Source organism: Lolium perenne, chromosome 4 (assembly GCF_019359855.2).
Source record: "Lolium perenne isolate Kyuss_39 chromosome 4, Kyuss_2.0, whole genome shotgun sequence".
Lineage (NCBI taxonomy): Eukaryota > Viridiplantae > Streptophyta > Magnoliopsida > Poales > Poaceae > Lolium > Lolium perenne.
Genome location: NC_067247.2, coordinates 96,067,237 through 96,093,267, shown reverse-complemented (window position 1 = coordinate 96,093,267; position 26,031 = coordinate 96,067,237). Strand labels below are relative to the sequence as shown.

Below are 26,031 nucleotides of genomic sequence, written 5' to 3'. Positions count from 1 at the left end.
AACCTGCACAACACAACCAAATTAATTTGCCCCAACGTGATAGTGAGGTTGTCAATCTCACCGGCTTGCTGTAACAAAGGATTAGATGTATAGTGTGGATGATGATGTTTGCAGAGAACAGTAGAACGAGTATTGCAGTAGATTGTATTCGATGTAAAAGAATGGACCGGGGTCCACAGTTCACTAGTGGTGTCTCTCCCATAAGATAAATAGCATGTTGGGTGAACAAATTACAGTTGGGCAATTGACAAATAAAGAGGGCATGACCATGCACATACATGTTATGATGATTAGTGTGAAATTCAATTGGGCATTACGACAAAGTACATAGACCGCTATCCAGCATGCATCTATGCCTAAAAAGTCCACCTTCAGGTTATCATCCGAACCCCCTCCAGTATTAAGTTGCAAACAACAGACAATTGCATTAAGTATGGTGCGTAATGTAATCAACAAATACATCCTTAGACATAGCATTGATGTTTTATCCCTAGTGGCAACATCACATCCACAACCTTAGAACTTTCTCACATCGTCCTGCATTTAATGGAGGCATGAACCCACTATCGAGCATAAATACTCCCTCTTGGAGTTACAAGTAAAAACTTGGCCAGAGCCTCTACTAATAATGGAGAGCATGCAAGATCATAAACAACACATAGATAATAGATTGATAATCAATATAGCATAGTATTCACTATTCATCGGATCCCAACAAACGCAACATGTAGCATTACAAATAGATGATCTTGATCATGTTAGGCAGCTCACAAGATTCAACAATGATAGCACAATTAGGAGAAGACGACCATCTAGCTACTGCTGTGGACCCATAGTCCAGGGGTGAACTACTCACACATCACTCCGGAGGCGACCATGTCGGTGAAGAGTCCTCCGGGAGATGATTCCCCTCTCCGGCAGGGCGCCGGAGGCGATCTCCTGAATCCCCCGAGATGGGATTGGCGGCGGCGGCGTCTCTGGAAGGTTTTCCGTATCGTGGCTCTCGGTACTGGAACTATTCTCGACGAAGGCTTATGTACGCGGAAGGGTAGGTTAGGGGGCGCCACAAGGGCCCCACACACCAGGGCCGCGCGGGCCCCTCCTGGGCCGCACCGCCCTAGTGTGGCGGCGCCTCGTCGCGCCATTTCGGTTCCCTTTCGGTGTTCTGGAAGCTTCGTGGAAAAATAGGCCCCTGGGCGTTGATTTCGTCCAATTCCGAGAATATTTCCTTACTAGGATTTCTGAAACCAAAAACAGCAGAAAACAACAACTGGCTCTTCGGCATCTCGTTAATAGGTTAGTGTCGGAAAATGCATAAACATGACATAAAGTATGTATAAAACATGTGAGTATCATCAATAAAGTAGCATGGAACATAAGAAATTATAGATACGTTTGAGACGTATCAATGATCTGAGTAGATATGGGTATATCTATTTCATAAAACATAAATCCGAAACTTTCGAGAAGTTTAAGGAATTCCAAAGTGAAGTAGAAAATCAACGTAACAAGAAGATTAAATTTCTACGATCTGATCGCAGAGGTGAATATCTGAGTTATGAGTTTGGCATGCATTTAAAGAAATGCGGAATACTTTCACAATTGACACCGCCGGGAACACCACAACGAAACGGTGTGTCCGAACGTCGTAATCGAACTCTCTTAGATATGGTTCGTTCTATGATGTCTCTTACTGATTTGCCGTTATCATTTTGGAGTTATGCATTAGAGACAGCCGCATTCACTTTAAACAGAGCACCATCAAAATCCGTTGAAACGACACCGTATGAATTATGGTTTAGTAAGAAACCTAAGTTGTCGTTCCTTAAAGTTTGGGGTTGCGAAGCCTATGTAACGAAGTTACAACCGGACAAGCTAGAACCCAAAGCGGAGAAATGCGTCTTCATAGGATACCCTAAGGAAACTATAGGGTACACTTTCTATCACAGATCCGAAGGCAAAATCTTTGTTGCTAAGAACGGAACCTTTCTTGAGAAAGAATTTCTCACTAAAGAAGTGACTAGAAGAAAAGTAGAACTCGATGAGATTGATGAATCTTTACTCGTTGATCAGAGTAGCGCAGTACCGGAAATTGTTCCTGTGCCGCCTACACCGGCAACAGAGGAAGCTAATGATAATGATCATGAAACTTCGAACGAGGAAGCTACTGAACCTCGCAGATCGACAAGGGAACGTACCACTCCTGATTGGTATGATCCTTGTCTAAATGTCATGATTGTGGACAACAATGATAAAGACCCTGCGACGTATGAAGAAGCAATGATGAGCCCAGATTCCAACAAATGGCAAGAAGCCATGAAATCCGAAATGGGATCCATGTATGATAACAAAGTGTGGACTTTGGTAGACTTACCTGATAGCCGCAAGGCTGTCGAGAATAAATGGATCTTCAAGAGAAAAACAGATGCTGATGGTAATATTACTGTCTATAAAGCTCGACTTGTCGCAAAGGGTTTCCGACAAATTCAAGGAGTTGACTACGATGAGACTTTCTCACCTGTAGCGAAGCTAAAATCTGTGAGGATTTTGTTAGCAATAGCTGCATTTTTCGATTATGAGATTTGGCAGATGGATGTCAAAACGGCGTTCCTTAATGGAGACATTGAGGAAGAGTTGTATATGGTACAACCCAAAGGTTTTGTCGATCCTAAAAATGCTGACAAAGTATGCAAACTTCAGCGTTCAATTTATGGACTGAAGCAAGCATCGAGAAGTTGGAACCGACGCTTTGATAAGGTGATCAAAGACTTCGGGTTTATACAGTGTCATGGAGAGGCCTGTATTTTCAAGAAAGTGAGTGGGAGCTCTGTAGCATTCCTGATATTATATGTAGATGACATATTATTGATTGGGAATGATATAGAACTATTAAGCAGTGTTAAAGGTTATTTGAATAATAGTTTTTCAATGAAATACCTTGGTGAAGCATCGTATATATTAGGCATCAAGATTTATAGAGATAGATCAAGACGCCTAATAGGGCTATCACAGAGTACATACCTGGACAAGATTCCAAAGAAGTTTAGAATGGACGAAAGTAAGAAAGGATTCTTACCTATGTTACCAGGCAAGGTCTTGAGTAAGACTCAAGGACCGGCTACGGCAGAAGAAAGAGAAAGGATGAGTCAGATCCCCTATGCCTCGGCAGTAGGCTCTATCATGTATGCCATGCTATGTACAAGACCGGATATAGCACATGCTGTTAGTTTGACTAGCAGATATCAAAGTGATCCAGGAATGGAACACTGGACAACGGTCAAGAATATCCTGAAGTACTTGAAAAGAACTAAGAATATGTTTCTTTGTTATGGAGGTGACCAAGAGCTCGTTGTAACAAGTTACACCGATGCAAGTTGGAACACTGATCCTGATGACTCTAAGTCACATGCAGGTACGTGTTTATATTGAATGGTGCTGCAAGAGTCTGGGCAAGCTCGAAGCAGTGCACGGTGGCGAAGTCTTCAACAGAATCAGAGTACATAGCGGCTTCAGAGGCTTCATCAGAAGCGGTATGGATGAAGAGGTTCATTGTAGAACTCGGTGTGGTTCCTAGTGCATTGGACCCACTAGTCATCTACTGTGACAACATGGGTGCCATCGCCAATGCACAAGAACCAAGGTCACACAAGAGGCTGAAGCATATCAAGCTGCGTTATCACTCGATTCACGAGTACATTGAAGATGGAGAAGTAAAGATTTGCAAAGTACACACTGATCTGAATGTAGCAGATCCGTTGACTAAAGCTCTCCCTAGGGCAAAGCATGACCAACACCAGAATGCCATGGGTGTTAGGTACCTTACAATGTAATCTAGATTATTGACTCTAGTGCAAGTGGGAGACTGTTGGAGATATGCCCAAGAGGCAATAATAAAAGTGGTTATTATATATCTTTATGTTTATGATAAATGTTTATATACCATGCTATAATTGTATTAACCGAAACATTGATACATGTGTGATATGTAAACAACAAAGAGTCCCTAGTATGCCTCTTAACTAGCTTGTTGATTAATGGATGATTAGTTTCATAATCATGAACATTGGATGTTATTAATAACAAGGTTATATCATTGTATGAATGATATAATGGACACACCCAATTAAGCGTAGCATAAGATCACGTCATTAAGATATTTGCTATAAGCTTTCGATACATAGTTACCTAGTCCTTATGACCATGAGATCATGTAAATCACTTATACCGGAAAGGTACTTTGATTACATCAAACGCCACTGCGTAAATGGGTGGTTATAAAGGTGGGATTAAGTATCCGGAAAGTATGAGTTGAGGCATATGGATCAACAGTGGGATTTGTCCATCCCGATGATAGATAGATATACTCTGGGCCCTCTCGGTGGAATGTCGTCTAATGTCTTGCAAGCATATGAATAAGTTCATAAGAGACCACATACCACAGTACAAGTAAAGAGTACTTGTCAGGAGACGAGGTTGAACAAGGTATAGAGTGATACCGATGATCAAACCTCGGAAAAGTAAAATATCGCATGACAAAGGGAATTGGTATTGTATGTGAATGGTTCATTCGATCACTAAGTAATCGTCGAATATGTGGGAGCCATTATGGATCTCCAGATCCCGCTATTGGTTATTGGTCGGAGAGAGTTCTCACCCATGTCCACATAGTTCATGAACCGTAGGGTGACACACTTAAGGTTTGATGTTGTAATAGTAGAACTTGAATATGGAATGGAGTTCGAAGTATTGTTCGAAGTCTCGGATGGGATCCCGGACATCACGAGGAGTTCCGGAATGGTCCGGAGAATAAGATTATAAGTTTGAAAATGATCCGGTGATTTTTTGGAAGGTTCTAGAAAAGTCCGGAAGAAATCACTAAGGAAGGAGGAGTCCCGGAGGGACTCCACCTCCCATGGCCGGCCAACCCTAGAGGGGGGAGTCCAAGGTGGACTCCACCAAGGGGGCCGGCCACCCCCCCTCATGGAAGGGTGGGAATCCCACTTGGGTGGGAGTCCCACCTTGGGTAGGTTTCCCTACTACATGGAAGGTTTTGGGTTGGGGTCTTATTCGAAGACTTGTAGTCCAACACTTGGGGATTCCACCTATATAATGAGGGACATAGGGGAGGGGGCCGGCCACCACAAGCCCTCAAGCTGGCCGCACCCCTTAGTGGCCGGCCACCCCCTCTCCCAAACCCTAGCCGCTACCTCTCCTCCACCTCTCCCGCAACGCTTAGTGAAGCTCCACCGGAGTTCTCCATCGCCACTGCCACCACGCCGTCATGCTGCCGGATTCAAGGAGGAGTGATACGTCTCCAACGTATCCATAATTTATGATGTTCCATGCTTGTTTTATGACAATACTTACATGTTTTGCTTGCACTTTATGATGATTTCATGCATTTTCCGGAACTAACCTATTAACAAGATGCCACATTGCCAGTTCCTGTTTTCTGCTGTTTTTGGTTCCAGAAAGGCTGTTCGGGCAATATTCTCGGAATTGGACGAAATCAACGCCAAACATCTTATTTTTCCCGGAAGCATCCAGAACACCGAAGGAGAGTCGGAGAGGGGCCAGGGGGCCACCACACAACATGGCGGCGCGGCCCCAGGCCTGGCCACGCCGGCCTAGTGTGAGGGGGGCCCATGCACCCTCCGACTCCGTCTCTTCGCCTATATAAGCCATTTCGACCTAAAAACGCGATACCAATTGACGAAACTCCAGAAAGACTCCAGGGGCGCCGCCGCCATCGTGAAACTCCAATTCGGGGGACAGAAGTCTCTGTTCTGGCACCCTGCCGGGACGGGGAAGTGCCCCCGGAAGCCATCTCCATCGACGCCATCGCCTCCATCATGCTCCGTGAGTAGTTCCCCCATGGACTACGGGTTCTAGTAGTAGCTAGTTGGTATTCTCTCCTCCATGTACTTCAATACAATGATCTCATGAGCTGCCTTACATGATTGAGATTCATCTGATGTAATCGGTGTTGTGTTTGTTGGGATCCGATGGATGATACATTATGATTAGTCTATCTATAAAGTTTGTGAAGTTATTGTTACTGCAATCTTGTTATGCTTAATGCTTGTCACTAGGGCCCGAGTGGCATGATCTTAGATTTAAGCTCTATACTTATTGCTTAGATTGTATCTACAAGTTGTATGCACATGTCTATGTCCGGAACCAAAGGCCCCAAAGTGACAGAAATTGGGACAACTGGAGGGGAAGGCGTAGGTATGAGGATCACATGTTTTCACGGAGTGTTAGTGCTTTGCTCCGGTACTCTATTAAAAGGAGTACCTTAATATCCAGTAGATTCCCTAGAGGCCCGGCTGCCACCGGCTGGTAGGACAAAAGATGTTGTACAAGTTTCTCATTGCGAGCACGTATGATTATATATGGAAAACATGCCTACATAATTAATAATCTTGATGTTCTGTCTTAATGCTTTGAATCCTATCAATTGCCCAACTGTAATTTGTTCACCCAACACTTGTTACTTGTTATTGGAGAGTTACCACTAGTGTAGATCGCTGGGAACCCCGGTCCATCTCTCATCATTATATACTCGTTCTATATGTCATTGGGAGTAGTATCAACTATTTTCTGGTGCCATTGCTCCTGTGCCATTACTGCTGTGTTACTGTTACTATTGCTCTCATATGACTGCTGCTTTCACATCACCCCTGTTACTAGTGCTTTTCCAGGTGTAGCTGAATTGACAACTCAGTTGTTAAGGCTTATAAGTATTCTTTACCTCCCCTTGTGTCAAATCAATAAATTTGGGTTTTACTTCCCTCGAAGACTGCCGTGATCCCCTATACTTGTGGGTTATCAAGACTGTTTTCTGGCGCCGTTGGCGGGGAGGCATAGCTCTACTCATAAGTTCACCTGGGGAGTACACTCTACCTCTCTCTCTGTTTTATTTTATTTTGTTTTGCTTAGTTTACTTTTGTTTAGTTTATTTGTGCTTAGTTTATTTCTGTTTAGTACTATTTTGCTTAGTTTACTTTTGCCTAGTTTCTTTTTGTCTTGTTTTATTTTTCTCATATACCCAAAAATCCATAAAAATTTGAAAAACCTAAAAATTAAAAACTGCTGTTATGGGAGAACCCACAACCTACTTGGAGCTTATAGAATATTATAATAATTATAGAGAATCAAGAACTGGTAAAGTAATGAGTGCTATGATAGAAAAATTGAATACAATTGCTAAAATTTTGCTTAAACGCCATGATATAAATTGTTGCTCTAAAGAGGATACTAAACATCTTAAATTTCAATGTGGCTTTAGTGAGGAAGTTTTAATTAAGAACTATAATTGGAATAACTATATTCATCTTGGGTTCGAAGAGGTAGAACAATTTGCCATATTTATGGGAGCTTCTGAGATCGAATCCTTCATGGTTAAAAATTATGAAACTTGTGTTGTTTGTAAGGACCTTAAAGATTATGTCTCTTCTATCCTTAATTTTTGCAATGAAATTTACACTGATAATCCTTATATCATTGATTATAAAGAGAGACTCATTAATGCACAAGAATGCACTCACAATTTGCAGGAACCCGTGGAAGAAGAAATTGATGAACCTGAAAGCTCATTGGATGAAAAAGAGGAGGAAATTGATGAACCTGAAAGCTCATTGGATGAAAAAGAAGAGGAGAGTGATGAACAAAAGGAGGAAGAATGGATTAGCTACCCATAGCAACCTTCTAATGAGAGTAACTCTTTATCTCTTACACTATTTGATTGTCCTCCATGCTTACCAAACGAGGTTGAATGTTATGTTCCTGTGGATTCTCTTGAAATATTACCTATGAGTAAAACTTGTGAGAATAATTATGCTACTGTTATCTATGATAATCCATGCTACTTTGATAAATCTTATGATAATGCTTTGTTTGTGCCTGATGTCGAAATGCATGGTACTAAAGAATTTTGCTTAGCAAATGTTTATGATAAAGCTCTAGATGATGGTCCTATGTTACTTGATAATATTAATTGTACTACTAATGAAAATGGGATTGGAGAGTTCTTGACTTTATCTATGAGTCCCATATCTCTTGAGAATGATCAATCATCTTGTTATATTATTGATAAAGTGTGTTCGAAAGTTTTAATCCCACTATTTTTGAGCTTGATAAAAATTATGTGTCTATGGATCATGAAAAGAATGCTTTATGTGATAGTTATATTGTTGAGTTTATTCATGAAGCTACTGAAAATTATTATGAGAGAGGAAAATATGGTAGTAGAAATTTTCATGGTGCTAGAACACCTCTCTATATGCTTAAAATTTTGAAGCTACTCTTGTTTTATGTTCTTATGCTTGCCACTTTATTCTTCATGAGTTTATTTGTGTACAAGATTCCTATGCATAGGAAGTGGGTTAGACTTAAATGTGTTTTGAATTTGCTTTTTGATGCTCTCTTTTGCTTCAACTCTTATTTCTTGCGAGTGCATCATTAAAATTGATGTGCCCATCTTAATGGCTATAAAGAAAGCACTTCTTGGGAGATAACCCATGTGTTTATTTTGCTACTGTTTTGTTGTGTTTTGGAAGTTGTTACTACTGTAGCAACCTCTCCTTATCTTTATTTTATTGCAATGTTGTGCCAAGTGAAGCCTCTAATCGAAGGTTGATGCTAGATTTGGATTTCTGCGCAGAAACAGATTTCTATCTGTCACGAATTCTGGTCATATTCTCTGTAGGTAACTCACAAAAATCTGCCAATTTACGTGCGCGTTCTTCAGATATGTACGCAACTTTCATTAGTTTTGAGTTTTCTGATTTGAGCAACGGAAGTACCTCTTTAAAATTCGTCTTTACTGGCTGTTCTGTTTTGGCAGATTCTGTCTCTGTTTTTTGCATTGTCTCTTGTGGACTTTAAGCAAGGCTTTCTACACGTGGAGAGCTGTAGCTAATGTTTTATTGAGTTCTTACAATGTGTCACTACAGGACCAAGGTGGATTCAAATTTTTTGAGTACTAACCCCTCTAATGAAGTTCATAAGAAGTTTGGTGTGAAGGAAGTTTTCAAGGGTCAAGAGAGGAGGATGATATATGATCAAGAAGAGTGAAAAGTCTAAGCTTGGGGATGCCCCCGTGGTTCGTCCCTGCATATTTCAAGAAGACTCAAGCGTCTAAGCTTGGGGATGCCCAAGGCATTCCCTTCTTCATCAACTTATCAGGTTTCTTCTATTGAAACTATATTTTTATTCGGTCACATCATATGTGCTTTACTTGGAGCGTCTGTGTTTATTTTCGTTTTGTTTTTTTTGAATAAGATCGGATCCTAGCAATCCTTGTTTGGGAGAGAGACACGCTCCGCTTTTTCATATGAACACTTGTTCTTCGTTTTACTTTTAATGTTCAATGATAAAAGTTGGAAGCTACAATACTTATTGTTATTTGGTTGGAAACAGATAATGCCTCATATTATCTTGGATAATTTGACACTTGGCAATTGTTTTGAGCTCTCAAGTAGATCATGATTAAGTTCTTGCACCATGTAGTTTAAACCTACTAGTGGAGAACTACCGTAGAGCTTGTTGAAATTGGTTTGCATGATTGGTCTCTCTTAAGGTCTAGATATTTTCTGGTAAAGTGTTTGAGCAACAAGGAAGACAGTGTAGAGTATTATAATGCTTGCAATATGTTCTTATGTAAGTTTTACTGTACTGGTTCATACTTGTGTTTGCTTCAAATAACCTTGCTAGCCTAAGCCTTGTACTGAGAGGGAATGCTTCTCGTGCATCCAAAACCTTGAGCCAAAACCTATGCCATGTGTGTCCACCATACCTACCTACTATGTGATATTTCCTGCCATTCCAAGTAAATACTTCATGTGCTACCTTTAAACAATTCAAAATGCTTGTTTTATGATAATACTTACATGTTTTGCTTGCACTTTATGATGATTTCATGCATTTTCCGGAACTAACCTATTAACAAGATGCCACATTGCCAGTTCCTGTTTTCTGCTGTTTTTGGTTCCAGAAAGGCTGTTCGGGCAATATTCTCGGAATTGGATGAAATCAACGCCAAACATCTTATTTTTCCCGGAAGCATCCAGAACACCGAAGGAGAGTCGGAGAGGGGCCAGGGGGCCACCACACAACATGGCGGCGCGGCCCCAGGCCTGGCCGCGCCGGCCTAGTGTGAGGGGGGCCCAGGCGCCCTCCGACTCCGTCTCTTCGCCTATATAAGCCATTTCGACCTAAAAACGCGATACCAATTGACGAAACTCCAGAAAGACTCCAGGGGCGCCACCGCCATCGCGAAACTCCAATTCGGGGGACAGAAGTCTCTGTTCCGGCACCCTGCCGGGACGGGGAAGTGCACCCGGAAGCCATCTCCATCGACGCCATCGCCTCCATCATGCTCCGTGAGTAGTTCCCCCATGGACTACGGGTTCTAGCAGTAGCTAGTTGGTATTCTCTCCTCCATGTACTTCAATACAATGATCTCATGAGCTGCCTTACATGATTGAGATTCATCTGATGTAATCGGTGTTGTGTTTGTTGGGATCCGATGGATGATACATTATGATTAGTCTATCTATAAAGTTTGTGAAGTTATTGTTGCTGCAATCTTGTTATGCTTAATGCTTGTCACTAGGGCCCGAGTGGCATGATCTTAGATTTAAGCTCTATACTTATTGCTTAGATTGTATCTACAAGTTGTATGCACATGTCTATGTCCAGAACCAAAGGCCCCAAAGTGACAGAAATTGGGACAACTGGAGGGGAAGGCGTAGGTATGAGGATCACATGTTTTCACAGAGTGTTAATGCTTTGCTCCGGTACACTATTAAAAGGAGTACCTTAATATCCAGTAGATTCCCTAGAGGCCCGGCTGCCACCGGCTGGTAGGACAAAAGATGTTGTACAAGTTTCTCATTGCGAGCACGTATGACTATATATGGAAAACATGCCTACATAATTAATAATCTTGATGTTCTGTCTTAATGCTTTGAATCCTATCAATTGCCCAACTGCAATTTGTTCACCCAACACTTGTTACTTGTTATTGGAGAGTTACCACTAGTGTAGATCGCTGGGAACCCCGGTCCATCTCTCATCATTATATACTCGTTCTATATGTCATTGGGAGTAGTATCAACTATTTTCTGGTGCCATTGCTCCTGTGCCATTACTGCTGTGTTACTGTTACTATTGCTCTTATATTACTGCTGCTTTCACATCACCCCTGTTACTAGTGCTTTTCCAGGTGTAGTTGAATTGACAACTCAGTTGTTAAGGCTTATAAGCACTGTTCAAAAACTAGGCCGATTAATCGCTACTAGGGACATGACCGTGTCGATTACCATTAATCTCTTGTGTTAATCATTTAGCCCGATTAATCTGTCCGAAAGTCCGATTACTAGGTATTTTCCCGATTAACTACCACACTTGGTCAAAAAAGTTACAATATTTTCAATGCATATCGCTAATACAGGCGCTACCCCTCCCCAATAAAGTATATTTTGCGAAGCTCCCGCTTGATTGCAGCCTCCAGTAGCTTCATTTCCACTGTTGCCAAATAGTTTCTTTCCCTCCCATACCAGTTACTCATAGTTTCCCAGACCTCAGATTACAGGAGCTCGATCACCATGAGGAGCTCGTCCAGGAACTGGAGGACGCCTTCAATAGGTTAGGTGGTTGAGATGTAAGAGGAGTCGTACCCTAGGTAGGTGGTGGGAGAATATAAACTCCAGAGGTGAGAGGAGAAGAACTGGAAGGAAGGAACGTGGCTTCGGCTAGTGGATCCTGATTCGGTCCTGACCTGAAAGATTAGGCTATGGAGGAGAAGCGTACAAGTTTTTCTAGAATTTTAGGCTTTGGAGAAGTAGGGAGAGACATATAGAGGCTCATATACTATTATTTTCTTATATAAATTTTTTTAAGTGCAAATTTGTGTAGGTTGCACCGATTAATAGCCGACCGATTAAATCAATTAATCGTTCGAATTCCGATTAATCGCTACTCCCAAGCCGGCCGAGCAGTTAACGATTACCGATTTCCTTAACATTGTTATAAGTATTCTTTACCTCCCCTTGTGTCGAATCAATAAATTTGGGTTTTACTTCCCTCGAAGACTGCCGCGATCCCCTATACTTGTGGGTTATCAAGGAGCTACTACTTCCGCTGCCCGCTGGAACGGGGAGAAGGACGTCATCTTCATCAACACCGAACGTGTGACCGAGTACGGAGGTGCTGCCCGATTGTGGCACCGTGATCAAGATCTTCTACGTGCTTTTGCAAGCGGCAAGTGATCGTCTACCGCAGCAACAAGAGCCTCATCTTGTAGGCTTTGGAAATTTTCAAGGGTGAATCTCGATCATCCCCTCGTTGCTCCCGTCTTCTAGATTGCATCTTGGCTTGGATTGCGTTCTCGCGGTAGGAAATTTTTATTTTCTATGCAACGAATCCCTACATTTATAAGCACCAGCAGCCCTCCAAACCCTAGCTCATTCTCCCTCCTACCAGCCGCAGCCACCTTCTCCTCCTTCCCTGGACAAACCCTACCCGAGAGGAACCACACAGTCTACCACTGCCGTCGTCGCCATGGCCGCCATCCACCCTACCTGAGCGAGGGAATCGGTCCACGTCGATCTCCTCGTCGCCCTCGTCTTCTTCACGGAGCACGAGACGCCAAGATCTTCCTCGACGTCTTCGTCCACCTCCCTGCCGCGAGACCACCTCTTTCTTCTTCGTCTTTGGCCACTTCTCCGACACCTCCACCTCGAAGCCAACCCCAGGGTGAGCAAGAGCCCCTTCTTCCCCCCTGCATGTGCCCCGCATCTCTGGTTCAAGTTGAAAACAGAGAGACAAGATCGAAAACGAAAAACGAAAAAAGTGTCCCTTTTTGTCTGCTTCACGGTGCCTTTTTCCGACGAATGCCGCCGGCGACTCCGGCCACGAGAGCACGCGCCGTTGCTTCCCTTAGATGCGTAGCACCACCAGGACAAACTTTGATGTTGGCATCACCCCAAGACGAGGCTTGGATTCGTCGCCAACATCGACGCAAAAACCCCCGTGACGTTGCAGTTTTGTTGCTGCTCCACATCTCCGCCACGGCCTCTTTTTCCGATGATGATCGGCGTCGCCACAGTGCACCTTTTGTGCCAATTCCACCACCAACCTACTCCTGGCACATTCCTCGTTCTCAACGTGTCTAGATCTTCCTCTGAGCCTGCCCAGATCTCACTGGATCTACGCTTTAAAATTCGTGCGTAAAACCGTCTGCAACTGTCACAGTTTCAGTTGCAAGTGTTAAAATTTCAGTTAACCCAGTTCCACACCTTACCTTGTATGAACGCCGTATCTTGTCAAACTCAAATCATCATGCATCATTGGCATCATCTATGAATTGTCCAAGATAAAACTTGATGATGCTAGATTTGAATTCCTCTCACTTTTCTGATGCATTTAGATATAAAAATTATTGAATTTGGAGTTGTAGTTTCAAAGATATGAATTATGCAAGTTTGCATTTTGAATTACCCAAATTGAATTATTGGCAAATTTTATTTATTCAAAAATTGAAACAAAGTTTATATTTGGAAATTACATATTTTTCTGATACTCAAACATATTAAGTTTGTTGAATTTGAAAAATGGAAAGTGCAAGATAAAACTTGCAAATTGAATTAAAGTATATATGAGGGTGCTTATCATTTCATGTGAATTATGAGCACCCCACTTAATCTTGCCATGTCATCATGCATCATATTGCGCATTGCATTTACTTGTATTGATTTGTGCTATTACTTTTCTTGTATGTGCTATTTGGTTTTTCTCGAGTAGACACCGACGCAGAGCAGTACGAGCAGGAGTACGAGCACCCCCAGGAGGATCATGTCGGTGCTTCTACCTCTGATCTGACAGGCGATCCCACCTCTTCACATATTTAACATTTACATGCTCTTTTTATATATTGCTGTCCGTATGTTGCTATTCTGTTGTGTCACGTGTCCTATTCCACCTATTACCCTATATTACCGAGATACACCTCCTCGCCCTACCTGATGTTTGTTATTTGCCAGCTTTGCGAGTTGTAGGCGAGTTTAGGGTTTTGTTGATATCTCGAAATGTTCGGGATATCTTGTTGGGAAGTTGACACATGTACTACCTTTTTGAAAATGATGTTGATAACTTTTGCTACAACTAAAAATTGCTAAGGGATAATAATACGCAGAGGCATCGGTGAGCCCCTTTGCGAAAGCATCGGATTTTTGTCTCGCTTGTGTCCCCTAGGACCCGAATTCTTGTTATCTGTTTTAAGACTGAGCGCGCTAACCACTCGTGGGAGGATTTATCGGGACCCCCATCACCCATTACATATTTCTCAAGTCTGTTGAAAAGGGGGCCACAACCTTGGTTTTATTTGCCTATGCCATGTATGCCATGTTTTACTTACTGTTGCCTTCGGGTGTTTACATTCTGTACTGTACCTTGCGGGACATTTAGCGAAGCGTGTGGTTTGCACGCCTAGCCGCCGACGCAAACCCTGAGTCCGCTTCGGAGTACGGCCGAAATTCGTTACGGGTAGCTTAGTCGGGTGGCCCCCCTAGGCGTTCTTGTTGATCTGGGAACGGTCTTGTTGTGAGACTCCGCCGTAATTAAGCGGGTTCGAGCATGCGTGTATGATAACATTGGTGCACCCCTGCAGGGTAAATATTTTCGTAAAGCCGTGTCCACGGTTATGGACGGCTTGGAGCTGTTTAACTCGATCATAGAACAACTTACACCTAATCTTGCCGATAATAATTTGCTAAATACTTGCGTAGTAAGATAGCCCTACTACAATGGATATGAAAATAAAATTGTCAATTGTGTGAGTGCCTTGTTAGTACCTCTTCGCTAAGGGGGATCGCATTGGCTGAGTTTTGTTTGCAGAGTATAGAATTGCTAGATTATGCGCTCTCTGACCTTCTCTAATAGACGAATGTTGTAGCGTGTCTCTATTGGTTAGTGCTTTGCTGCCGCTAAACTCCACATATAGTCGGGCGAAGTTTACACCACCCACCAGCAAACAGAATATCAACATTCTTCGTTGTGCCTAAGAGCATCTTTAACAGAGCCCGTAAAAACGCAAACTGAAAACCCGAAGTTCAGTTCACCGAACTCGTGTTTACGGGTCGATAAATAGCTGGCGCAGAACAGAGACTGTAAACGAAAACTGCAAAAAAGCATATTCCCTAAATATACCAAAAAGTCCACATGTCAGGCTTTTTCCTTTTTTTCCTATATTTCTTTTTATCCCTGTCTTCTTCTTCCCTATCATCTTCTTCCCTGAAAGCTGAAAGAAGTCCATATAACCCCCACAAGTTTTAGATTTTGGACGCACCCCCTCAAGTTTGAACTGGCGCACTTAACCCCCCAAACTTTGCAAAACCGGGCAAATGACCCCCTAGCCCTGACTTAAGCAGTTTTGGCTGGTTGTTTTACATATGTGGCAAGCGGTTTTGCACCGGCTCGCTTCTCTCTCTTGTGAAGTTGTGATCCGTGGTACGCATGGAGGCGCGAACCCGCACACCCGCGTCGGCATCTCCAGCTCCACGTGCACCGCCGCAGGACCTGCCGTGCATGCCGTTGTATGCCACTGTAGCTCTGTCCGCGGGCTGTCGATGTACTGGCCACGACTCGCCTGGTCATCAGCCCATGGCCCCATGCGCTTCCGCTATATGCAAGTATGCCTGCTGCTGCTGGATGATGCCGCCGCTAGATGGATCGAAATCAGCTGAGCAGTGTATGTGTGTGCTCGCGTGTATAGGAACCTTACCAAAGCAAACAGCTGAGCTACTAACTCAGGTTTATTCTGGACACTGTGAGCACATGGTGACGCAAGGACAACCCATGCAGGCATCGCTTGACTAAGAAGTAAGAAGTACGAACAGGCGGAGCAGCTGGACGCTCACCGCGCGAGGTGCGCCGCCTGCACCGCCTCGTCGGCGACGCCGCAGTCGACGACGGCTCCAGCACCAACGCCATGTAAGCGCTGTCCCCACCCAGAGCTAACCGGCTTAATTGGTGGCGTCGTCCCGGTAAGTTCAACTAGCACGGCGGAGGGCGGACAAGCGGATGGTTTGGGTTGCGCCAGTCGTCGGCCTCCTAGCATGCAGGGCCGCGCAGTTATGAGCGCCGCCCCCGGTCGCAGTCACCGTGCAAAAGATGAGACAAAATAAAACAGGAGAGAACCGGTTCATCACACTGACGTATGGGTCCTAAGGTTAAATGGCAGTATAAGTCAAGTGATCGGCAGGTCCACCACAGTCCACATCCGCAAAACCGCCGTGCAAAACAGCCTAGGGGGTAATTTGTCCGGTTTTGCAAAGTTTGGGGGGTTAAATGTGCCAGTTTAAACTTGAGGGGGTGCTGTGTCCAGACTCTGAAATTTGTGGGGGTTATATAGACTTCTTTCCCTGAAAGCTCTCCCGGCCGGCCAAGGCAGCAACAGCACATCGGCCCCAACCCGCCTCCGCTCGCGCTGCCGCGCTGCTGCGCCTAGACGCCGCTGCTTGCGCTTCGCCAGACGCTGCCGCTTCGCCTGCTGCGCCCGCGCTGCTGGCCACGCCCGACCACTGGTCGCACGCTGCGCGCCCGCTTCGCTGGCCCGCCTGCGCTTGTCGCGCTTCGCCGCCGCTTCGCTCCCGTCCTACTTCGCTTCGTTCGCTCGTCGAGCCACGCTCGCGGCCGCCCGCTTCGACCCGCGCCGGCCGCTTCGCCCCGCCTCCTCGCTTCGCACCATGCTAGCTCCGCCCGCTTCGCCGCTTCCTCGCTTCGCTCGCGCTCTCGGCCAGCCTCGCCTCGCTCCGCCTCGGCCAGCCCTCTCGGCCAGCCCGTTCGCTCCGCTCGCCCCACGCCGCCCCACGCCGTCGTGAGCTCGTCGGAATTTGGTTGGATTCCGGCGAATTTAGTTGGATTCCGGCGACTCTACTAGCGGAAGCAGTTAGCTCGAGCTGAAATTTCAGCGCGCCACGAGTAGGGGTTCGCGTTCAGTTCGCTCTTTCAGCCCCTACAAATACAGGGCGAGTTGGGTTTTCAGTCTCGGCCTGAAAACTTTTTTTCGGTTTTGGCTCGTTTTCGGTCACTGATCTGCGCCATTTTTTAGCCCGAACCCGAAAACTGGCGGTTATTTTTCGGTTTTGGCCCTTTTACGGGCTGGTAGAGATGCCCTAAAGTTGTTTAGTCGACGTGGCGGCTGAGCTAGTAGTTTTAGGCTTGCAATGATGATTTTGAATCTGAGCGATGGATCTACCCTTTGGCGTGACTATTCCCGATCCGAGACTAATATATTAGAAAATTCCCTTGATTTCTGCTAGAATTGCTAAGAGTTTTTGAAGTGTTTATTGGTTATTTGGTTTACTACTACTGAACAGATGCTATGAGTTTTGTTCTTGCTCGTTTGTTGTGAGCCTGTGATGAATCGCAAGGGCGGTATCTGAGTAAGGTCGCTCTTGAAAAAGGCCTTCTTCGGTGATTATGCATCCTAATCTGACCATTTATTCTGAGCAAACATGATCACATGTCCGTGCTTTTCCACTTAAAAGTTTAACCTTCAGTGAGTGCTCCACAATGGTGCTCTGCTTGAAATATTTGGTGACAGTTAATTCATTGGTTCAGTAAGTTCCCCTTGCTTACATGTTTGCTGCGATGAATCACAAGGGTAGTATCTGAGTAAGGTAGCTCTTGGCCTCCTTCGAATTATACATCCTAATCTGATCATGTGTTTTTAGAAGACACATGCATTTCTGAAATGAAAATCAACTCACTAGTTGTTCGTGTTTTTAGAGCAGACTGCCATCTTTTTTGGCATGTATTTACCTTTCAATAACGAGCACAACTACCGGTTTGCTGTGATGAATCTGCAAGAACGCTGAGTAAGGTAGCTTTTGAAAAGGTACTCCTTGCGAAAACCATACAAAGACACCACGGGGCAAGAACAAACCCACTCGAACACACTGCTGATACAAACGGACAACGACACACTCGCCACGCGAAAGTCCCCGTGGTGTCTTTGTATAGTTTTCGCATGGTTTTCTCCTAAAAACTATCTGGAGAAATTGTTATCTGGAGAAAGTCCCCGGTGCATAGTATTTCAAATCTTATCTGGAGAAATAAAAACGGACGACGACACACTCGCCACGCCACAAGTGCATAGTATTTCAAATCTTATCTGGAGAAATAAACATTTTTCGTGTATCCTTTGATTTGTTGATTTGGTGCTCATGCCCATACGACTAATCGCGTAGGCGCTATGTTTAGCAAGGTTCGTCCGCAGTTGGTACAGATTACGTAATGGTTGGCGGCGTAATAGTTGAGCCGCACACCGACTATAGTGCCACCCATATTTTGGCCAAATATCGACGGCGTGACATTTTTAACCTGTGCCGATACTATTTTTTCATGTCTATAAGCTATTTCCTACTAGTGCCAGCCTATGGCCGGGATAAACGGTGGTCATGCGCACGCAGGTAAAGGAGGACGCCACCATTGCCATCGTCCCATACGATTCGGACGTGTAGTATAGGTTTAATGTGAATTGAAATTTGGTTGCATTCACACCAACGTTGTCCCCTAACTCCAGTAGCGTCCCATAAACAGTCACCTAAAGGGATTTAGAGTACGCCAGACTTTAACTGCATTTAGCTCCGCATCCCAAAGCCCTTTTCAATCCAGCGCAGCTCAATACGGCGGTCGGCGCCCTGAGCCCGTCCCCGCTAGGGACGGTGCGGGGGCACCAGCCGCAATTAAAAGCGATGTGACGAGTGGAGGGCCAGCCGTGTCATCCACACAGAGTTTCCGCTCACCCGTTCCCCACCTCTGGCCAAGGAAAATAAATTTCTGCGAACGACGTTGCAATTTCCCTAGACGCGCAGGGAGACATCTCGTCACAACTTGTCCTGCATGCCAGCATTTTAATAAGCGCCACTACCCCCTCGCCTACCTCTGGTGTATAAAATGGGGTGCTCGCTCATCGCCATTTGCACTCAAATCTAGCGCTGTCACGATGCCACCCAACATTCTAGAAACGCACTCCAAGGCAAGTTCAACTGTCCGCTGAGAGGACGCGCATGGTCGTGGACGCGGCCGCCCCGGCCATGGCAGGGGCAGGGTCGGCCGTGCAGCACACTCGCTGTCTCCTGCACGCTTTTCGTCGCCTGAGGAAGATGAGACGGAATGCCTCCATGACACGTACTTAGAGTTCACCGTCCTCATCAGCAACGACCCTTTCAAGAAGAAGAAGCTCTCGAACAAGTTCGCGGAATTTCTCGCCGGCCGGGAGCCAGCTGGGGTGTACCTGCAGGAAGCAAGCAATGGCTTTCGCTGGTGGCCCATAGAGGTCTTGTTCAACAGGAAAGGGAAGATCTACCTCCATATCGGGTTGGAGAAGTTCGCCCGCGCCGAAAATCTGGAGGCCGACTTTTTGGTGAACTTCCACTATGATGGCGACGACGAGATAAGAACCAAGGTGTTCGACGCCGAGTTTTTCCGCATGCACTACCACTACGACTCATGCGACGACATCGATGATGGCGGAGAAGAAGGCGAGTGCTTCTACTGACTTATATATGTACCGAATGCTCATACGGGAAAGTGAACTCCTGGGTCTGGAACCTGGGGGTTGCTCCGAGAAAAAATTCTTTCTTTCTCGTCCACTCCAGGGGACCTCTAGTCTATGTTTTTATGCCCTCTTTTGACGCATTGCCAAGGTTTTTGGATGTTCTTTGTCGACCATTTCAATGGTTTTTTTTTCATGTAAAAGCGACAAAGCATTTCAAAAATCATGAATAAAGTATTTACTTTAAATAAAACAAAGTTTGAGGGCTATGTTTGGGGAACACGACTGGGAATGGACTCCCCCAAGCGCGACACCATGGTGCAGCATCCCCAATCCGACGCTTTTGCAGGAGGCGGTTTGGGAACACAATTGGAAAAACTCTAAATTGTTCTATGCCAATTCTATAGGACGCACACACCATAATGAAGAGCTGGTGGAATCTTAAAACCACATCAATATTGCTAGCAACTACTACATCTCAGTTTTTTTCCTAGCAACTACTTACGAGGTAGTACAAAATCCGGCGCCACGCCCTCTTCCACGGCCCATCCATGCGAAATCACTTCCCCCTCTTCTACGAACCTTTTGTCTCTTTTCGCTCCAAAGCTCAAAACTCCTGAGATCCGTTGGGCACACACCTAGGTGCGACGTGACGTGCGACTGGTTTCCATTCCCATGGTATACCGTATTACGCATTAGTGACATCGTAATACGTGTTGGTCCGTTTAGAATGTGTTTCCCAAACTCGTTTATCGGATTTGCCCGCGGTGGATGCGGATTTAGGGATGGGAGGTCTCAGAAGATGTAGCGTGCTTTGCTTAGTACGAATCGGTTGTGCAGCACGAACACCGAGTACATTGCTACCTTGTGTAGCTGGATGCAATTCGCAGTAGCGACCTTTTTGCGAGTAGCGTCGATGTTTACTCGATTCTGATGCTGATTGCGTACCTTATTTTCTCATCCACCTGGATGTGGTTCGTACGGAGTATCGACAGCCCTGCACTATTGCGTTGTAGTTTCTCTGTTTAGTCGATGATTTGAAGTTTATTGTGATGACTATTTAAGGACGGAATATGAGCGATAGTAGTTCTAACTCTCGCCTGGGGAATTACCCCCCGCCTCCCGTGTCGCTCCGCTTGGGGTGACATCGGGGGCAAAACCCTAGCTCCGCCTCCCCCCTACCCCTCCCCCCCCAGCCTCGCCGCCACCAGAGGGGCTGCCGGGCAAGCCCGTGCGACACCGAGGAAGGTGGCGGCAGGGATATCGCCGCGCTGCCTCGCGCGGAGGGCTTTGGAGCGCCGGGGTGGCGGCCCCGGGTGGGGTGGACGGCGTCGATTCGGCGGTGGATGGCATCCGTGGTCCGTGCCCTCCCCCTCCCTCGGTCGTACGGGCGGCGAGGAGGTGGTGGCCGAAGGTCAGGCCGGGCTGAGCCGCCGGCCCTGGTCCCAGATCTGAAGCTCGAAGCCTCTTCTGGCCGGATTTGCTCCTCCCCTGCCTGATCTGGTGCTAGCTGGGCGGTCTCCGTCGGTCCAGGTGCAAGGTGGGTTGGTTCGGTGCGGGCAGGTATCGAGGGAAATCCTTGGCCAGCGGTGCTGGCCACGACGGTGATGATGCTGCGGGCGCCGTGCTCCTTCTTGAAGGCCTCGTCGAGGTATCGTCCTTCACTACCCCTCCCCGTCTTGGGTGAAGGCCCTGGTTCCCCTTTCGAATGACGGCGGAGTTGCGATGTCGTTCACCTTCCTGGAGGCGCCATCTTGGGGACTAAAGGGATAGTTGTTGAGCGATTCGCCGGAGGTGGCCGTGGCGACTCCAGTCGTTTCGGCTTTGGTGCGTCTTCATCCAACAACTGTGGCCTGCTATGGTGATTGAAGCTTTGGTGGTGGTGATCGGTTGGTGGAGTTCCTGCAGCGTCTCTAGTGGGTTCTTCCTGGCAGCATGCTTCTGGTGCTCCCCGGTGTTCTAGGGTGAACTCTTTCGCCTCCGGAGGGGTCGGCGCTCTTCGAGCCAAGGCGAGGGACATGGGGTCCCTTCCGGAGGTGAAGACGACGAAGTACGGGCTCTGATGTGTTGGCTGAAGCGGACGATGGCCTGTTGCTAGGTGCTTCCTCCTTTGATGTGTACCCCATAGTTTTTAGTCTGTAGTGTCGAGTTGTGGCATTGGTGCCTCAAGCTGTGCCCTTGTGTTTATCTTCTATGTTGCTTGTGTTGTCGGTTGCCTCTAAGTTATGTGTAAGCACGTTTGTATTTGCCGTTGTCAGCGTTATTAATTTAACGTGGGGCTAGGCCTACTATTTATTAAAAAAATGAACTCTCGCTTTGGTATTGCCCAATCTGAGACTAATATCTGAGCTAACTCATATGTTCTGACTTTTTCTTTATGCCTAATCTTTTGGAATGTGCAGACCATTTGCCAAGCTGTCTTCATCGATTATTTATTAGTATGCCACACATTGTTTTGTTTTGTTTGCTGTGATAAATCAAAATGACGGTATATGAGTAAGGTGGCTTTAAAAATGGTCCTGCATTGCATCATAATCTGATCATATATCCTAAGCGATCAGGCACAAATCTTATTTTTTTGAAATTTCAAATATTAATCTGAGAATACCGGCTCAGTGAAGAAGGGGAAACGAGGGGATGAGGTCTCGCGACCCTGCTCGTCGTCGGGTGTGCTCGCAGCCGCCGCCGCCCTGATCTCTCTGCTCCGGCTAGCTCCGCTCGCACCGGACTCAGATCCAGGTTCCCCTCCGCGTGCTCTTCCCTTTGCCCCTTCAGTCGGCCCATCCGACAGCAAAGTCAGGGCTGCTGTGCTCCTTCTTCTCGACCAGTTCGGCACAGGTATGTAGTTTGCGGCGAGTTGCTGCAGCCGTGCTGCGGGAGTCCACGGCAAGCTCCACACCGACCTCCGCGACAGGTATGCGATGGGGCTCTCGCGACCCCGCCCGAGGCTGGTGCGTGCGCGCCGCCGCCGGGCCGACCTCCTCCGTCTGAACTCCGCTGCGGTCGCCGCCACCGGTTCCGGCACCCTCGACGCGACCTCTACCCACGTCAGCGGCATGTGCGTCGGCGCTCCGTCTACAACTCCGACTGAGCCTGTATTTCCGACACCTCCTGTGGCTGCCGACTGCATCCAAGACGCGGCGCTTCGGGAAGCCAGTGGGCTCATCCTGGACGCGCCTCCGCGCCAGCTTATTGCTGCGCCCGCTGCCGCACTCGCTGCTGTTGCGATGCTCGCCCACATGAGGTCCGACCCTGCCATTGGTGGAAGGATGCGGCGATCTCCTCGGTCCAGGCCTGCGACCGAGGCCTCTCTTGCCGTCCAGCCCACCGCCTCTGCCACCTCCGGCCGGCTGTTTCAGCCGGCTCCGCCGCGTTCTCTCCTTCCGGTGGGCTGCTGCCTCACTCCTGCTGATGGACAGCCGGCAGCGCTTCTCGAAGGATTGGTGGCAGCTCCTCTTGAAGCGTTGATCCCTGCGGAACAGCTACACTGCTCCCTCTCAGCTCACCAGTTGGTGGAGGCTGTGCTCGAGTGTCCCAAGCCGTGCCAGTCCGTGGACATGCAGGCATCCAACTCCAACTCTTCAGCGCCAACTGCTCCTTCAACCGGACCTCGCCGTCTCGATGGGCTTCTCTACGACCCTGCCGTGTTGATCGAGGGGCTTGGGTCCTTGTTGTTGTCGACGGTTGCATCGGGTGGCCATGACGAGGTTCCTGCTGAAGATGTGCTGCCGGCCCCGAGTTTGCTTCAGGATTCCTTGGGCTTCGGTGAGGATGTCGACCATGTAAAATTGGCTCCACAGTTGCTGTTGGCCTCCTCCAAAGATGTTGTTTCTCGCTCAGTTCGTGACACCACTGATGTGCGCCATGTGATGGAGGTGCCTGCGGAGCCCTGTGGCAGCCTCTCTGCTGCTGATGTCGCTCTTGGGGACGAGGAAGGCTTGGTACATGTGGGTCGGGGCGGCCGTCCCGTCGGTGAGCCGTCGTCGTTGCTTCAGAAGGATGGCCTCGAACGTAGTCTCGCCTTCAAGCGTTGGGCTCGTGGAAGATGCTTCCGGTGCCTCGGGCGTGACCATCACGTCAACACATGCCGTGAGCCGTTCAGATGCATCCGTTGTCGTCGTCCTGGTCACCGCGAGCGTTTCTGTCGTGCACGCTTTCCAGCCGCTCGTTCTCGCTCCCCAGACTCTTGTGCTCGTCCTTCGGATGATTGTTCTCTGTGCCAGCGGAGCCGCTCTCCGTCCGCTCAGCCTCGTCGTCCCTCGATGCCCCGGAGTTGGGCTGAGGTCGTGTGCCGCTCGTCGTCGCCTGTATCATCGCACCCAAGACCCTCTCCTAGGTGCTGTGAGGAGTGCAATGTCAACACCAGTTTGGACTCTCGCTTTCAGTGCCAGTTTTCCTTGTTGCGCATGGAGCTCACTCAGTTGGTCGAGGAGGCGTCTCGCCCCCTTCGTGAGGAGGTGGCAAGGCTCATGCTGTTGCTGGCACATGTTGGTGATTCCTTGGAGCGAACTGAGGCATATTCTTCTAGTGGGAAGGAACTCACCACCGTGCAGGCTTCGCTTCCTCTTGGCTCCGTTGAGCAGATGTCATCTGTTGTTGAGGAGGAGGATATCTACGGTTGTTTCTCTCCTCGTGGCAGTCCCTGCCAGTCGCTGTTGCCTGTTGTGCCGGCGGCCTCTGAGAGCGAGGGTATAGACGGGATCTTGGCTCCGATGCTGCAAACCACGCCTGATATTGGTTTTGAGAAGAGTGATGTTATTGATGCCACAGTCTCACTATCGCCTGAGTCCGGCAAGCATGTGGTTCCTAGTGGTGATGTGCCAGGAGCTGTCGTCGCCAGAGAGGTTTGCGATTTTCTCGCCACCTTGGTTGCAGCCTACCCTGGATCCGCAGTTGATTGACGGGTGACCCCATTGTCATGGCCTATCTTTGTCGGCGTGGTGTTGGAGTGTCGTATTTGGAGTGTTTGTTCATGTTGCTTTGTGGTCTCTTCTGTTGGCTAGAGAGGGTGTGGCTCTGTTGTTCGGGTCTCTGTAGGTGTGCTGCTTGTATGGGCTTAACCCTGTTGTTGTAGGTTTTCGTACGGTTTTCTCCTAAAAACTGTGCACTCTCTTTTTAATTAATGAATGAGGCAAAGCTTTTGCCTCCGTTTAAAAAAAAAACAAATATTAATCTGACTGCAAGTGTTGTTCTTTTTGAATAAAAACGTATCCTTCAGTAGGTCGCTTCACAATGGTCTGAACAGACGAGATTGCCCTATTCTGGTCTGGTCCGACAGTTGTCCAGGACCACGGCACACTCTACATGCTTGACCAGTCCCTCGGCACGAAGCTGATGATGTGGGTTAACGAGACCAATGAGTGATGCTCGGCAGAGGGCTGAGCACGGCGGCTGATGGAGCATGACTTCCCACTGGAGAGATGCAGGGTCATCGCCATCTGAAGGATGACAGTGTAATTGACATGTTTGTCTACCTGGGGTGTGCTTGCTGCACATGTGGACTATGGTGTTTAACTGTGCACGGTTTTCTTGGCTGTGTATCGATTTTTTAGATAGCTGTATATCTACTTTTAACTGTAACAAATGAAAGTTTCAGTTTGTGTATTCCTGATGTGCGATATCTGTTTTTGCTCCGAATGCAACGACGTCAATATTCAGCACAGTACAACCCTTATGCTAGTGCTTTTTCTGCAAGTTTTGAAATAGAGGACATGCAAAAAATTCAGTTGGATCATTTTAACCACTTTTCAGCGCCAGCTTTTTCTTACTAAGAAACAATCCATTTTCTACCATATCAGAATTTTCAATTTTCGCACCACGTAAGTTTATCCAGTTATTGACATGCAGATAGCATGTGTTGTGTTGATCCCAAATTCTCCATCATTTGTTCGGTTTCAGAAACGTTCTTGGCAAACATATCTGTTTAATTGTTCCAGTTATGCCCTCGCAGAAATTATTTGATTGAGCTGCAGACAGTGTACAATTGTTTCTGGTTGTTTGACACTATGCGAGCCCAACAAGGATATTGTTTATATAAATATATATCAAATGAATGAGATTTGTAGGACGAAAGCAACGACATTTTTTATACTTTCTGAAACTATATGATTATGTATATATATTAGTGATAAAACTTATGAATCAAAAACCTGGCGAAAAAATTTGCCTTATATTTTAGGACCGGGGCAATACCGAGATTCATCCGGACAGACTTACGTGAGCTGACATGTTAGGGCATCTCTAGCGGGGCATACGGACAGACGGACCGCCCGCGCATGCTCCAGCGGGGCGACGTAAATGGACCAACCCGTTCGTTGTGACCCATTCGCACCCCAAATTTGGGAAACCGACATGTCGGGCCGGACGCTACACGGACAATGTCCGGCCGCGCGTGCCGCAAGCCCACCTGAAAGCGGCCCGTTGGCAGAAGGCTTACCGGTGGCAGTGTTTTCCATCAAGGGGAG

General features: G+C 46.9%; 1 protein-coding gene, 1 non-coding gene and 1 pseudogene across 2 annotated transcripts in view; all 3 read left to right on the top strand.

Annotated features, from left to right (window-relative positions):
* The window catches only part of LOC139839039 (uncharacterized), a 47,774-nt gene extending 36,109 nt beyond the window's left edge, over positions 1 to 11,665 (top strand). Inside the window, exon 3 of the mRNA XM_071829083.1 lies at positions 11,568 to 11,665. Within this exon, the coding sequence (XP_071685184.1) occupies positions 11,568 to 11,665 (98 nt within the window). The remainder of the gene's footprint in view (positions 1 to 11,567) is intronic.
* Positions 11,666 to 17,414: 5,749 nt separating this feature from the next.
* Positions 17,415 to 17,523, top strand: LOC127297711 (small nucleolar RNA Z118/Z121/Z120). Its single transcript, XR_007849403.1, has one exon. It is a non-coding gene; the product is annotated as a small nucleolar RNA Z118/Z121/Z120 (small nucleolar RNA).
* A 4,505-nt stretch (positions 17,524 to 22,028) lies between these two features.
* On the top strand, positions 22,029 to 22,127 carry LOC127297713 (small nucleolar RNA Z118/Z121/Z120; annotated as a pseudogene).
* The last annotated feature ends 3,904 nt before the right edge of the window (positions 22,128 to 26,031 follow it).